General features: G+C 35.0%; 1 protein-coding gene across 6 annotated transcripts in view; it reads right to left on the bottom strand.

The window, feature by feature from the left end:
* Positions 1-15020, bottom strand: part of LOC127983868 (meprin A subunit beta) — a 75291-nt gene that overhangs the window by 54896 nt on the left and 5375 nt on the right. For 2 of the 6 annotated variants that reach the window (XM_052586252.1, XM_052586251.1), the window contains exons 11-14: positions 12395-12610; positions 11851-12318; positions 10148-10333; positions 9970-10070 (exon numbers count right to left, since the gene is read on the bottom strand). The exons of 3 other annotated variants lie outside the window; for them this stretch is intronic. In XM_052586252.1, the coding sequence (XP_052442212.1) occupies positions 9970-10070; positions 10148-10333; positions 11851-12318; positions 12395-12610 (971 nt within the window). Of the gene's footprint in view, positions 1-9040; positions 9157-9969; positions 10071-10147; positions 10334-11850; positions 12319-12394; positions 12611-15020 lie in introns of those variants that run through there. One more of the 6 variants, XM_052586250.1, reaches the window with a different exon arrangement.

Here is a 15020-nt window from a genome sequence, read left to right as displayed (position 1 = left end):
TTGTGGTGAAGATCCAGGCCCACTGACGCCTGTACCTCTCTTCCCTGAATGATGCAGGGTAAAGGAGTCTACTTCAGACTTTAAGAGCAGGATGGCCAGTTGATCGACATCCCTGGGTCCAGAAGAAGCAATCACAGTATCTCACCATTGCAGGAACATTGTTGCGGAACAATGTTTCCTACTCTGAATCTGAGGCAATAACCTAGAGATATTGTAGATTAAGAAAATAGAAGGTTTATTCTTGCAAGAAAGTCAGACAATCATACAGAGCATCTGTGGAGGAACACTTTGAACAAGTGACAATGCTAAATTTCACCAGATCTATTCAGATGAAAGAAAAAAAACTTTATCTTGGGTGGCCTGAGGGCGAGTCAATTTTGAGTGAATTTTCGTTGTTGGGTGAAACGATTTCTTTAACTTCACACACTTTTTGCATTTTTTATAAAAAATAATATTTATTTTCACAGTAGATTATTGTATTAAAACTATATACAATTTGCCTAATGCAAATTGACCCTTTCATTCAAACATTTTGCCCAAAGTAAATACCACAAACAATATCACAAACATAAGTGTACAGTACATAAATCTTTTATCTGAAAAGAAAGTGCAAGAAGAGATAAATTGTAAAAAACGTTTTTGGCAGATACTCCATTACTAGTAATTTTAAAGGCATGATTAATAGGCCTACCTGAGATCCATAAGATAGCATAGGAAAATGCATTGCTCTTGTTTCATAATTAGATAATCAGGCATTATCTATTGCCTTAAAACCATTTCAACATATCCACAAATTACATTTTACATAACATTGGTAAACTACTTTAATTTAACATCCTCGATATACCATTCCTTTGACTGATTTCTCATTATTTACATCCTTGTGGTTCAGAATCTTCTTCTCAAGCATTTTTGTTTTTTAATGTAAAAAAAAAAAAAAAAAAAAAAAAGAGAGAGAACTGTGTTGTCATCTACGGTGCCCATAAAGTGACTTGTTCATTTTACTTAGTTTTGTCGTGGCGACGACATAATAACTCGTGAAAGTGTGATAATATGTCGTGGCCACGAGATATTAATTTGTGGGAATGTCATATTAACTCGCGGGAACGTCATATTATGTTGTGGACAGGTAATGATATCCTAATGTCGTGGCCTCGAGATGCTATGGGAACAACATCCATTTCTCATGGCCATGACTTCTTATGTTGAGGGAATGACGTTATTCTCGTGGCCACGAGTTTAATGCGTAAACAAACCTGTGTGACCATAGCAACCAGGGATTATCAGAGATGGATTCATTCATATTTTATTTTGAATTGTGAAATTATTATATTATTTATACATATAAAATGTATGCATTTATATTTCATGCATTTATGACATTTTTATGTTAATGTCAAGCATTTACAGTACGCTATTATTTACAAGAATGTTAAGTAAAGAGATCAAAATTGAAGCAAAAAAATTAATATAAACATAATAAAATATAACCAATAATAATGAGCTAATAATAATAATAATAATAATAATAATGTACACATATTACATGGGAATACTATCAGTTAATGAACTTACAAGACTGTAGGAGTTATTTTTAGGTTATATTTTATTATGCACTTAATGTAATATTTATTTATGATAAACTTAATTTGAATATTGACAATCCCATGTAATGGGCTAGGTGCACAAGATGGCGCCGGTGAGCTTCAGCGATGCGAGAGTGTGCATACTTCCGGTCTTGTGACGCTCGCATTGACTGTAAGGGAAACTTACATAAGAAACTTGGCTAGATGTATTTAATTAATGATTTTCAAATTTAACAGCCAATGGTGGTATATCAAAAACATGGGGAAACATCCTCCCTACATTTTGCGTACCTCCGTGTACGCAAACAAGATGCAGAGAGATTTCTGATAAAGCTTTATATGATAACATAATTTATAACTAACTGTACAATTAAACATAATATAATTATGGTAGGTTTGCATTAAATAAAATATCGCTGTTTGCATTCATGTGTGTTTTATCTATGTTTATTAGTTTTGTGAAAGATCTGCAGCATAAATCATTATCTGTCTATGAGCAGCCATGTATATTGTTATTCTTTTTTATTAATTATCAGATTAAAACATATATTAGTCATGTATTTTTTACTGTGTAAAATATTAAAATATGTTGTGAAAATAACGATGAAACAGACTGATGTATTTGTACAATTTAGAAATGGATACTTCTGGAGATAAATCGCAGCCCACGTCTCACGAGGTAAATATTTCATAAAAAAAAAAAAATAATAATAATAATAATGCAAACATTTTCAAGAAATAAGTAATTTGTACAATAACATATTTGGTAAGATAAAAATACATTATGTAGCTGTGTATACACACCATGAGCTCAACTGTCATCTCGTGAACAGTAGTGATCATTAGTGTATTTAATTCATTCACCAGACTTAAACATACACAAGTTTCAAATCCACTGGCTCAGTTAACATTTATAGTATAGTAATAATAGCAGTGTATATCTTATTTGCATTTGAAGTGATATTATAAATCCTGTGAACATATAGAAGGTAATATTTGGACTTCTCTGGTTCTCTGCACTGATGTTTAGAACAACTGGAAATATCTACGCACACACTCACAAGACCGGAAATCCAAGATGGCGGAGATATGCAACTAGCCCACACAGCATGGTAGCCAAAGCCTATGGTTAATATAATAATTAATAATACAAAATAATACAAAATAAAATATTAACGATTCCATCTCTGATTATCCTGGGTTGCTATGGCCACACAGGTTTGTTTACGCATTAAACTCGTGGCCACGAGAAAAACATGTCGTTCCCTCAACATAAGAAATTGTGGCCACGAGAAATGGATGTCGTTCCCTCAACATAGCATCTCGAGGCCACGACATAAGGATGTGGTTACCTCGACAAAATAATATGACGTTCCAACAAATTAATATCTCGTGGCCACGACATATTATCACATTCCCACGAGTTATTATTTCGTGGCCACGACAAAACGAAGTAAACCGAACAAGTCACCTTACGGGCACCGTAGTCATCTTTCTGAAAATGAGGTCTAAAAATTGTCTCTATATGATGCTAGAATTGCACACTGAATGTTCATCTCATCAGTCTGGTTGAGATTCTGTGGTTCATTTAAATAAAGGATTGCAGTTAATCATTGACATGTGTGAATACATTTATTGGGGTAAAGTTCTTTGATTTGTATACGTGTAAATGACTTAGTTACATCGTCCAGGTAGTATCAGTGGCGCAGGTTGAGGTGGCCAATAAAGTTGCAGCTGTAGTACTGTGGATTACCATGGGGTGTCTGCACAAACACTAGACACACCTAGAGGGCACCAGAGAGCACACAAAAAATCTTGAAATTTTTTTTCTGTTTCATGCGGAAGTTCTAAGCGGCCATGCATTATAATTTTTTTTCCTTTTTGTTTTCTCGTTATAACTACTTATTTTTCTCGTTATCTCGACATAACGAAGTTCGTTTTCTCGTTATAACGACTTACTTTTCTCGTTATCTCGACATAACGAAAGTTTGTTTTCTCATTATAACGACATGACAGTTTTACTGTTGCTGTAGTAACGAACTCAACTTTGACAGGCATCTGATGGACAGCCATGCAGGCGCTCTTACTGTAGCCTGTATTTCAGCAAATTTAGCTTCGCCTAGGTAATAATGTCTACAATACTTTACATAAATAAAGGCTGATCAATCACTGTTGATTTTTCCAGAGACAGTACAACGAACGTTTTGTTTTTGTAATTAACATGTTTAAATGGCAACACCGCGAAATTAGAGCTGCTTGGATTAAACTCACTTTTAATTTTCCCTTTATTTGAAATAAAATTATATATAATTTGTAATTTGTAGTAGTCATTATATGATGTGGCAGATATCATGCGTGTTACAAGCTTCTGTTTGAAAAGAGCGTCCATGTGTAGGACTAATTGTAGTGTGTGTGTGTGTGTGTGTGTGGAAAAAAACGATTACAACATTATAGAACAAAACTGAATTGAATAAGCCTATGGATTTTACATATACATCACATTTCTCATCAATATGGTTAACAATAAAGATTAGTAATAAGGAAAAGAAGCACATCAGCCTACATCGTTAAATCCCGTCCTACTGTAGATAAACAGAATACAGTGATGTCAACCTTGGTTTTGATAAGCAGTTATTTTATGACACAGAACGCGTTGGTGAAACTCATGCATCTAGCAGGAACTTAATACACAAAATATTCATATTGATTCAAGCATTTAACATTTATGAATTAATTAAATGTCAGTAATGAAGACTGCACAAATTATAGCGATCACGAGGAAGGTCCGCGTACAGAAAAGTGGACAGTGTACAACACCGCATCAGTTATATTCAGGTCTATAGTGCCACCTGCTGGCGCAGTTTTGTAACTTCTTAGAGAAAATTAATTCGTTATAACGAGAAAACGAACTTCGTTATGTCGAGAAAACGAGAAAATGAAGTCGTTATAACGAGAAAACGAACTTTGTTATGTCGAGATAACGAGAAAATTAAGACGTTATAACGAGAAAACAAGAAGAAAACATATAATAATGCATGGCCGCTTAGAACTTCCGTAGTTTCTTATACAAGACAGCAGTAAGTAATCATTTAAAACTGAAGTGTGTAATTTGGGGATGTTAAAATATAAGTTAGCTATTTATAGGTTGATCCCCCACCCCCCCACCTGGTTCTATCTTCAGTGGGAATTGTCAGTGGGAATTTTTTTTTTTAATCAAATAATGGATATATAGAGAGTTTTGTAATCAAGTTTCTAAATGGTCAAAACAGTTTGAAATTCAGTTTGGTGACGCCAAGATTAAGAATTTCACACTTCAGATTTAAATACCTGAAGCTGAAACTGAAAGGTACTACTTAATGTTTCAAATGATTGTGCTGTAAGTTTAATTCAACACATGATTAATTATTTGAATAGCTCCACATGATGTACAGTATAGGCTACACATGAATGGTGACTGACCACATGTTTGCTGTCACTGGCATGATGTTCATTGCAGTGATCACGTAGATCGAGTTCATCCAGTCCATCCTCCTGGCAGTACAGACACACAAAAGTTCTCACAGTTAAACTGAAATGATATGCCATAATAAATAAATACTATTTAGAAATAGTTTTGGATATATTGATGGTTTGGATTGTGTAAATGGTGCATTATATAATGGGAATGTGCACTATATTTAGGACAAAAGCTTGTGGACAAGAAAAATCAGATGTAAGAATTGTAAGCACCGTTTTAGCAAGATATGTAGCAAAATAATGTAATTTTCATTTTCACTCTGTGCACAGTAAGGGGTTTTTCAAGCTGTTGTCCAGGTACAGTCATCTAGAACAGGGATTTTCAGGGGAATGCAATGGGGGTATTAAGGGATCTGTATACATTTTAGAGAAAAACAAATCAATAAATAATTCAAAAAAGATTAATATTAATAAAATATATACTGAAATAAATACATAATATTAGAAGGTTAAAATAAATAAATTAATAAATAAAAAATATATTAAAATAAATTATAAAACATTTGAATAATAAAAACAAAATTAAGGAAACAACTAAGAAAGTACTTGTATTGGATATTCTATATAATCGCTATATACATATGAACATATATAGCTGATATTGTAGCTGCCTTATAAATTTAAGGATGGGAGTCATAAGAATGATCCTATATGGGGGTCTGTGGCATCTAAAATATTGAAAACCCTAGTCACTATGATCAGGATTTGTTGAATTGTGAATAACCAGATGTCCTCACCCCTGAGGTTGTGAACTCATCTCCATTAGGGTGATCTCTGATTGCCATGGCCTGCTCTGTTTCTTATTATTATTATTCTGCTTCTCCAAAATGAATTACATTTTTGAGGGCTTAAACATGCACAAAAAGTCATGAAACTTTGCACACGCATCAAACCTGGTGAATATTTTCGTCTGATATAGGATTCTCAAGAGGGTGTGGCAAAATGGCTCGACAGCGCCACCTATGCAAAAAAATCAACAGCCTTCCAGCTATGTTTCACGTACATGCACGAAATTGGCACACACATGTAACACACCAATACCTACAAAAAAGACTCTCGAAGCAAAATTCTAAACCCAACAGGAAGTCGGTTATTTTTAATATTATGAGCAAATTTTGTGCAATTTTTTGTCATTTCCATGCGTTGTATTTTAACGCATTCCTCCTAGAGATTTATTCAGATCAACACCAGATTTGTACGCCCAATCTTAAGCTATTTGCGATGCTAAATTGCGACGATCTTGAGTTTTCGTTGAAGGGCGTGTCTGTGGCGGCCTGGCGAATGTGAAGTTGCTATAACTCAGACATACATTGTCCAATCTGCCCCAAACTTCACATGTTTGATAAGAGTCCGAACCTGAACAGATTGACATGACCATATTCAGTTATAGTCATAGCGCCACCTATTGGCAACATGATGTGACATATTTTACACTGTGACAAACTAATCCTAGAAATTTTATGACATCAATGTCTTTTTTGTGGTCAGTCTAATCTAATCTAAAGGCCTGTGCGATGTTCAGTTGTGAAGATCTTGAGTTTTCGTTAAAAGGTGTGTCCATGGCGCCGTGATGAAGTTCGATGTCTCACCATGGGAATAAAAGATGTTATAACTCAGGCATTAAATGTCCGAACTTCCCCAAACTTCACATGTGTGATAAGAGTCCTGGCCTGAACACATCTGAAGGCCAATATTCCATCGGGTGTGGCAAAATGGCTCGATAGCGCCACCTATACACTTTCAATGGAGTGCACCTCAAGCTACGTTTCATTTACATGTACAAAAATTGGTATACGCATGTAACACACCAATACCTACAAAAAAGTCTCTTGGTACGAAATTAGACAGGACAGGAAGCTGCAAAATTAGTGTTGTTTTTGCCATTTTCAGTGGTTGTACTTTAACGAACTCCTCCTAGAGATTTTTCAGATCAACAACAAACTTAGTCAGTGTAATCTAAAGGCCTTTGCGATGTTAAATTGTGAAGATCTTGAGGTTTCGTCAAAGGGCGTGTCCATGGCGGCCTGACAAATTTTGATGTTTCGCAATGAAAAAGGAAGTTGCTGTAACTCAGACATACAATGTCCAATCTGCCACAAACTTCACATGTTAGATAAGACTTCTGCCCTTAACTGATCTGCATGCCCATATTCAGTTATAGTCATAGCGCCACCTGCTGGCAACAGGAAGTGACATATTTTATGCTGCGACAAACTTCTCCTAAAATTTTTTTGTCATTAATGTATTTTTTGTGGTCAGTCTAATCTAAAGGCCTGTGCAATGTTAAATTGAGTTTATGTTAAAGGGCATGTCCATGGTGCCATGACAAAGTTTGATTTGATAAAATGTTCAATCTTCCCCAAACTTCACATGTTCGATAAGAGTCCTGGCCTGAACATATCTGAAGGCCAATATTCCACTTTAATGATAGCGCCACCTGCTGGCAACAGGAAGATTGACACATATATGGAATATACTTTGATATATTTCACTTATATTGATGACTTTAAATGCATATTTCTCACCATTCACCTTTTTACTAAAGCCACTCGCTGCCGGTGAGCCTGGGTGCTAGGGCCCATTCATCGCTGCTTGCAGCTTTAATTGGTGTTGTTTTCTTTAATAATTGCACTGTCCATGGAGCGGACCTGACTTGCATTTCACTGCTGGTTATATTATATGCTATATATAATTGTGTATGTGAAGAATAAAAAATATTGAATCTTGAATCCAATCCAGCTTCCTCCACTTTCTCAGGATGTTGGTGGTGGTTCTTTAGCCTTTTTTGTGTTTGAGACTCAATGTGCAGAAACTCTCTAGACGTGTTCATAACTTTGTTTAACAATGGATTGGCGATCTCTTCAGTTACTGTACATATAAATAGTTCCAACTGACAATCAGTTTTGACTGAAATTTAAGTGTTTCAGAAATGTTGTTTGGGACATTTTAGTTCATTGAGTCATTTTACCCATTCGGTCTCACTTTATAGTCTAGTTTTGTTTCCTGTTTAGAGCCACCATTCCTTTTGCTGTGAAGTAGAGATTGATTTTACATGCGCTTTTTCTGAATTCAAGCAAAATCAATTTTAACGTAGTTCATCAGTTTGATTTAATGTAAAATATTTGTTTCTTTTTGCTGTTACATTTACAGTTAAAAACAACTGTGGTTGTATGTAACAATGTTTCCAGTATTGTAAAGTAAAGTACAATTTTATATGTATTATATATTATATTTTATATAAAGTAATTTCATATATGTATACATGTCTGTATGTATATACATATTTTTTATTTTTTTTTATTTACATGTTCAAATAAAAAAACAAACAAAAAAAACAAACAAAAAAAAGTATTGCGGTTGGCAATTTTGTGCCTGAACAAGACCAATACTCATTTATAGACAGGGTCATAAATACTAAAAAATTAAATAAACATTTATTAAATAATGTTGAATTTAACACAAAACACCCTGATTTATATTACTGATGACAATAAAAATGAGCAAAATTGAGATAAATATGTATTAGTATGTTTTTTTGGTTATTCAGTGACTTCTGGTAATGTTTCTTTTCCCCCCCTTATTTTGTTTGAGCCAATTCCACAATCTAAATGCAAAATAGATATGGAGACTGATTTGATCAGCATGACCCTTTTGACTTGACCTGGTTACAATTATTTATAATAAAGCACTTTGTAACAGACTACAACATACCACTAATAAACTGTGGGAGCATTAACGGTTTCTACTTGTTTTGACGCTTTTACATATATTCATTTTGCAGGCACATTTATCCAAAGCAACTTACAAATGAGGAAAATAAGAAGAAAATAATCTTAAGGAGACCATTTTTTTTTTTTTTTTTTAATGAAAGGTATGATACAATAGCTCCAGCTCATTAATGAAGACACAATCTGGCAAATTCTGGAAAGATTTTTTCACTCTCTCTCTCTCTCTCTCTCTCTCTCTCTCTCTCTCTCTCTCTCCATTTAGGCTTCTTGATGTATGCTGCATCTCATGGGGATCTTTTAGTCCATGGTCCCAGGACTCTGGGGTTCTGCAAAAGAAAATGCAGTTTATTGGGAGCAGTGTTGAGAAGGTTAATTTGGAAATTTAATAGTTTACAGATTACAAGTTACCCTACTTAAAATGTTATAAATAAAATGTAACAAGTAGTGTATCTATTTCAATTGCCTTATTAATTACTGATTACATTAGATTTTTTAAATTACTTTTATAAATTTCTAATCATTTTCAAACATTTAAAGCAGGCAGGGTTAATCTTTCAGTAGTACTCAACACTGATTAATGTCAGACTTTCGATATCTTTCTTCACTTGAATTAAGATACTAATTAATTCATTTTAAAGCACAGCCACCACAAAATCAGACTTTAGCACCTCGATTTACTTTGATATCATTCTGAGGTTAAATACGGTTTTAAAATTAAAAAAAGAAACCATTAAATAGCTATGATACTGTTTTTGAAATCAAATCTTTGCATATCTGTAGCAGGAAACACTGACATCTAATGATTCCTGAAATAAATGAAATAAATCATTTGTCCTAGTCTGTGTCCTAAACTCCTAAAACACTGGTGTCTCATATTTTAAAGAAGTCAATCATATGTATATGTGTGAAATATTCAGTTAACTCCTTTGTAATTGTTAACATTTTCATAGGTAACTTATTTAATCACACATTTTGATTACAGTTACATTTATTTAGTAAATTAATTACATAATTCCGTTACATGTAACTAGTTACTCCCCAGCACTATATAGAAGTTATCTATTTACATTTAATAATGAATAATGGTAGCCCTAGAGTTATCAAGTATGGGAGGAGAAGACTGGTATTTGGATACATACAACCATCTGTCTCTTTGGATCCTCCTCTGCCTCACGGTCATCAATCTCTAATCGCAGGTCTCTGATTTTTGGTCTCTTTGTCTTCAAAAGTCCAGTCACATCTATTGATGAAGTTGAAATTTAAAGCTCTTTTCATATTTCATAAGAATTTCACTGGTATTGAATAAGAACTGCACACCTTCAAGGGAGAGGAGGAAGATGGCATCATCTCCTTTAATGAAGCTTCGACTCTTCAGACGATCGTGTGTGATGTAGTTGCTCATTTTGTAACCTGGGCCCCGGTAGAATTTTTTACCATTTGTGCCAGTGACTAGACTGCCTACTTTTCGTGGGTTGTCCCAGAAATACTTACCTTTACCCATGTCTGTACAAAAAGAGAAGATACTATTTATAAAACACATTTGTAAACTGTGCTGGCTAGATCAGTCACAATGAACAAAGCAGTTTATTGAAAGATCCAAGGCAAAATCTTTTCATCCAATTCTTTCCTTCATAATAATTACTATATTAATATAGCTATTTTATTTTATCTTGGTTATTATAAATAAGAACATAGCCTATGCAAAAAAACAAAAAAACAAACAAAAAACAATCAATAAATATAAGAAAGAAACAAATAATGCATTTGGCTACCTTTTGTGTTTACATGTAAACAAAAGCATTCAAATAAGAAAAACAAATAATTGAATGTAAAAATTCCCTTTAGTGGATTAATAACAAATAAATTGATTAGGCCTATTAAAACTACAAAAGCAGTTCAGTCAAGAGCAGTGAGTGATTCCCTCTTTTAATTTATTGTTAGACTAACAGTTATAAGGAAGACGGCCTATATTAAGACCTACTGTAACGCACGGATCTAATGTAATTTTACACATCAGATGTTTTTCCAAAGCCGTTCCATAAATGTTAAGGAACTTAAAGCTGCAGTAGGTAACTTTTGTAAAAAATATATTTTTGTACATATTTGTTAAACCTGTCATTATGTCCTGACAGTAGAATATGAGACAGATAATCTGTGAAAAAATCAAGCTCCTCTGGCTCCTCCCAGTGGTCCTATTGCCATTTGCAGAAATTCATCCACTCCCGGTAAGAAACAACCAATCAGAGCTGCGGTCCGTAACTTTGTTTGTGTTCAAAATGTAGAAAAATTTATATAATAAGCGAGTACACCATGAATCCATTTTCCAAACCGTGTTTTTAGCTTGTCCTGAATCACTAGGGTACATCTACAATAAGTGTTTATATTCAGACTATTTTAGATTGCTTCGGGGGCACCGTGGCGGAGTAACCCAGTACCTTTGTGATTCTTCATAGACACAAATAGAGAGAAGTAGTTCCGGCTATGATGTTCTTCCGCAAGACACAAGCAGTTCTTTTTATTAACCGCTAGAGCGTCAAAAGTTACCTACTGCAGCTTTAAGACATAACAGATTATGTTTGCATGAACACTTAAATGCTGTATTCAGACAATCTCTGCTGGACTTCTGTGTATATTTATCTGGATTGCGCACTGCCAAAACACCTTTTATGTGGGCACTGCGGATTACAGTCATTGCAAGAAGCGAGTGGAGAAAAGGCCCCCTAATAAGGAAAATGTTACATGCTAAATTACTATTTGGAGCATTGGGATTGCTAGACAATGGCTTAATAAACAAATTTTTGTGAAATCCCCAAATCTGACTAAGGTCCAATATTTTCTCTTTTTTTCTTTTTTGCGTCTTAGCTCAAAATGAACCTGTGCAATTTCTGACTCATCTTGCCAGTACAGGTCGCATTTTATTTACTTGTATCTCTAAATAATCTGTAACCAAGTATCTGTACTTAGCATATCAGCATTAATGGCACATAAAAATTACTAATATCTATAACTTTGTATCTTACAATCCGTTAAGGGCTTCTTTGGATCTGTAGTGATCATCTTAATGTTGTTCATGCGATGTTGGATGTCTGGATTCTGGTCCATCAGCTCAATAGATGCCTGACGCCACGGACATGGCCATTTAAGTTTTTCATCATAGAGTCCAGAGGTCAAGTGGAAGTAGATTGCTGTTTTATTTGGACTATCCTTCAAGCCATTAATGTACAAACCAATCTGAAATGAGTAACCATCTGGGGATATGAAGCGGGGGCTGTAGGTTCCGGAACCAGCAGGGGTTTTAGGAAGAAGCCTTTTCAAATCACGAATGCGCCAAATGTGTTGAGGACACTTGGTCTCTGAGAGGTTGATGTCGTCCAGAGAAAGACCACCCTTTGATGGTTTTTTTCCTTTAACCCCTTCAAACACTACTCTGAATTTATCAGAGACATCTAGTGTAACATGATATAGTTTCCAGAAGCGTCCACGTCCACCTAGGTTGTACAAGTATAAGTTACCCATAGGCTAAAATTATTTATCTATTGGTGTTTTAAACATAAAAAGTATTACCACTGATCTTCTGAATGAGTCTCAGGGCTCCTTTGGGGTTTTTAACGGTGTATTCACGCACCCAGATGTTTAGCTGGTCATCAATGCCCCCGCTGTTGTAGTGATAGAACTGGAGGCATTGGGAGCGTCTTTTGGGGTGAAAGAGGCGACTTTCCAGGAAAGCCTTGTCACCCTTGGTTCCTGTGGCTGTGCTGAAATGCATGAAGAACCCAACCCCTGTGGAAGTATAAACTTTATTAGATATTAGATCATTAAACCAGTATTCTCACTTTCTCTTTGGACCTTATAATGGAGTTTAAAAATCATTTTTTCATATTGGAATCCTTGACAAGAAATGTCTTGAGAAGGTCAAAGAATATTTCCTTATGGTATCAGTAAAATGTGTTTATCATGAAGACCAACGTGCCACCATCAAGAAAAAAGGTATCAGTGCAGGTTTATGGGCTATGGATTATTCAATTTTACATAAAGTGTTGTTCATATAACAAAAATTAAACAAATAGTCTTCCATGTGACACCATCCCATTTAAGACAGTCTTTGGCATTTTGTGATAAGACCTGAAATAATCATATAATAATGTATGTTTTAAACACTTTGTGTTAAATTATCTTGGTAAACAAATATAAATAATGGTCAATTCTGTGATTTCTGAAGGAGTTGTAACATAAATGACTCGAACCGGACAAATTAAAGAGTCTATCGGGGCTGTGTTTGAAACACGGAGCCGAATTCCTCAGGAAGTCATAAAACATTCTGTGCCACAAGTCCCAAGCAAGATGAGCAACCAACTTGTTAACAACACAGCTTTCAACATTAACACCACTAGAATAATTATTTACAATTTCAATTCGAAGAAGAGAAATTTGGTGTCAAATGTGTTGTTCGTAATGGAAATGCAACGCTGGACATCACATGTAAACCCATGAGATCGAGTTAAACACTTCCATTGACTTCCCCCCACCTAGCAGAAACAGACTGAAATTCCTAAGGGGGAAGAGCTTTGAACCTCTGGTCTCCACAGAAGTTTTTGTCAAGACAATGGCAAAGAAACTGTCTTTTGTACATATATATGGACCAGAATGAACTCAAAAAGACTTGAGAAATGAATCAGTCCATCGCTTCACTCCATATTCATTTATGTGTAACCCACACATTCGACTATCATGTTATAATCACTTATTGTGTATGTCTTTTGATAACTATGGGATAGCTTTAGGATACATAGTCATGTCTAGGATCGATATAATCGAATCTGCTTGCTTGAATTAGTCCAGACAATCATTTATTTATCAAATATATCATAACCTGGTTATAGGAATCATGTCCAAAATTAGACCCTGCAAGAGTGGGAAAATTCGGACCACATGCTTGGTAAGATAAACATATGATTTATGATACCCCCGAGCCAAGACAATATCTGATTGGTCAAGACAACATTTGAGGTGTGGCCAATAGGCCAGTTTAAATACTTAGGACACCATAAAATCTTGCTTTTAGTTGTTAGCTTTGCTTCTGCTACTAGTCATGCCTGCTCTTAGCTTTTAGCTTGTAGCTTTGCTACCTAGCTTTAGCTTTTAGCCATGCTGTTTGTTATCACTGTTCTTTAAGCGTGGTTCCAGCGTGCTTCTTAGCCACGATGAGAAGAAACACCACCTTGTCTCGTCAAACTTTATTTCTTTCCTTTTTCGGTGGGAGTTTCGTGTTCTGAGTTAAGTTTTGTAACGTCGAGCCTCCGATGCCTGACCTCGGGTGCCCGTTTCAACTTCAACCAGCCACACAAGTCCATCTTCAGCCAACGCCCAACAACCACGGACTTCCCAAGACGTCACTTCAACGACTACTGAACTTCCAGCCAATCAGCGACAACTTTTTCAAAGGAGACGCAAGTAACCTCCAGACTGTGAACTTTACTGGTGTATCTAATATAATTTTAACTAGGCTAATTATGTGATTGATGGTTGTTCATGTCTATGCAATTTAACGTATTGCTGTAAACTTCCATATTTCCATTCTCTTAAACTCATCTTTTCCTAAATTTCGATCTTCCTGCAACTTGTGTGAATGTGTGAATGTGTGCATGCGTGCGTTTATGTGTTAGATTAGTTTATATGTCTTAGATTTATCTAATAAAGCCTTATTCATATTGAAAAGAGAAGTATCTTGTGTTTTGTGCTTACAAGTTAATGTCTTAAACTGCCGATCTTGTTACTGTGCTAATTGATAGTGTTTCACTAGAGTTTGGATATTAATATCCAGCGCAGATTTGATGTTAAACGGCTCGTTCAGTGAATCGCAGGGCGTCTCAGTGATCAGCCGTGAAACAGTGATTCTGTTCAAATTCCCTTTAAAATCTTCAATGATTCCCTTTGAGCTAAATTGACCTGTTTCCTTTTCAGAGTTTATAATGTAGCTGCTGAGAGAGTGACCAAAGCGCCACCATCAAAAAAGAGGTATCAGTGCAGGTTTATAGACTATGAATTATTCAATTTTACACAGTATGCTGATACAACAAAAATTAAACAAAATGAAAAAAATAGTCTCCCGTGTGACACCATCCCATTTAAGACAGTATTTGGTATAACTAGGTATTTTGTGATAAGACCTGAAATAATCACATAATAATGT

Source organism: Carassius gibelio, chromosome B20 (assembly GCF_023724105.1).
Source record: "Carassius gibelio isolate Cgi1373 ecotype wild population from Czech Republic chromosome B20, carGib1.2-hapl.c, whole genome shotgun sequence".
Classification (NCBI taxonomy): Eukaryota; Metazoa; Chordata; class Actinopteri; order Cypriniformes; family Cyprinidae; genus Carassius; species Carassius gibelio.
Note: the sequence above shows the minus strand (reverse complement) of the source record. Positions and strands in the feature narration are given on the sequence as shown.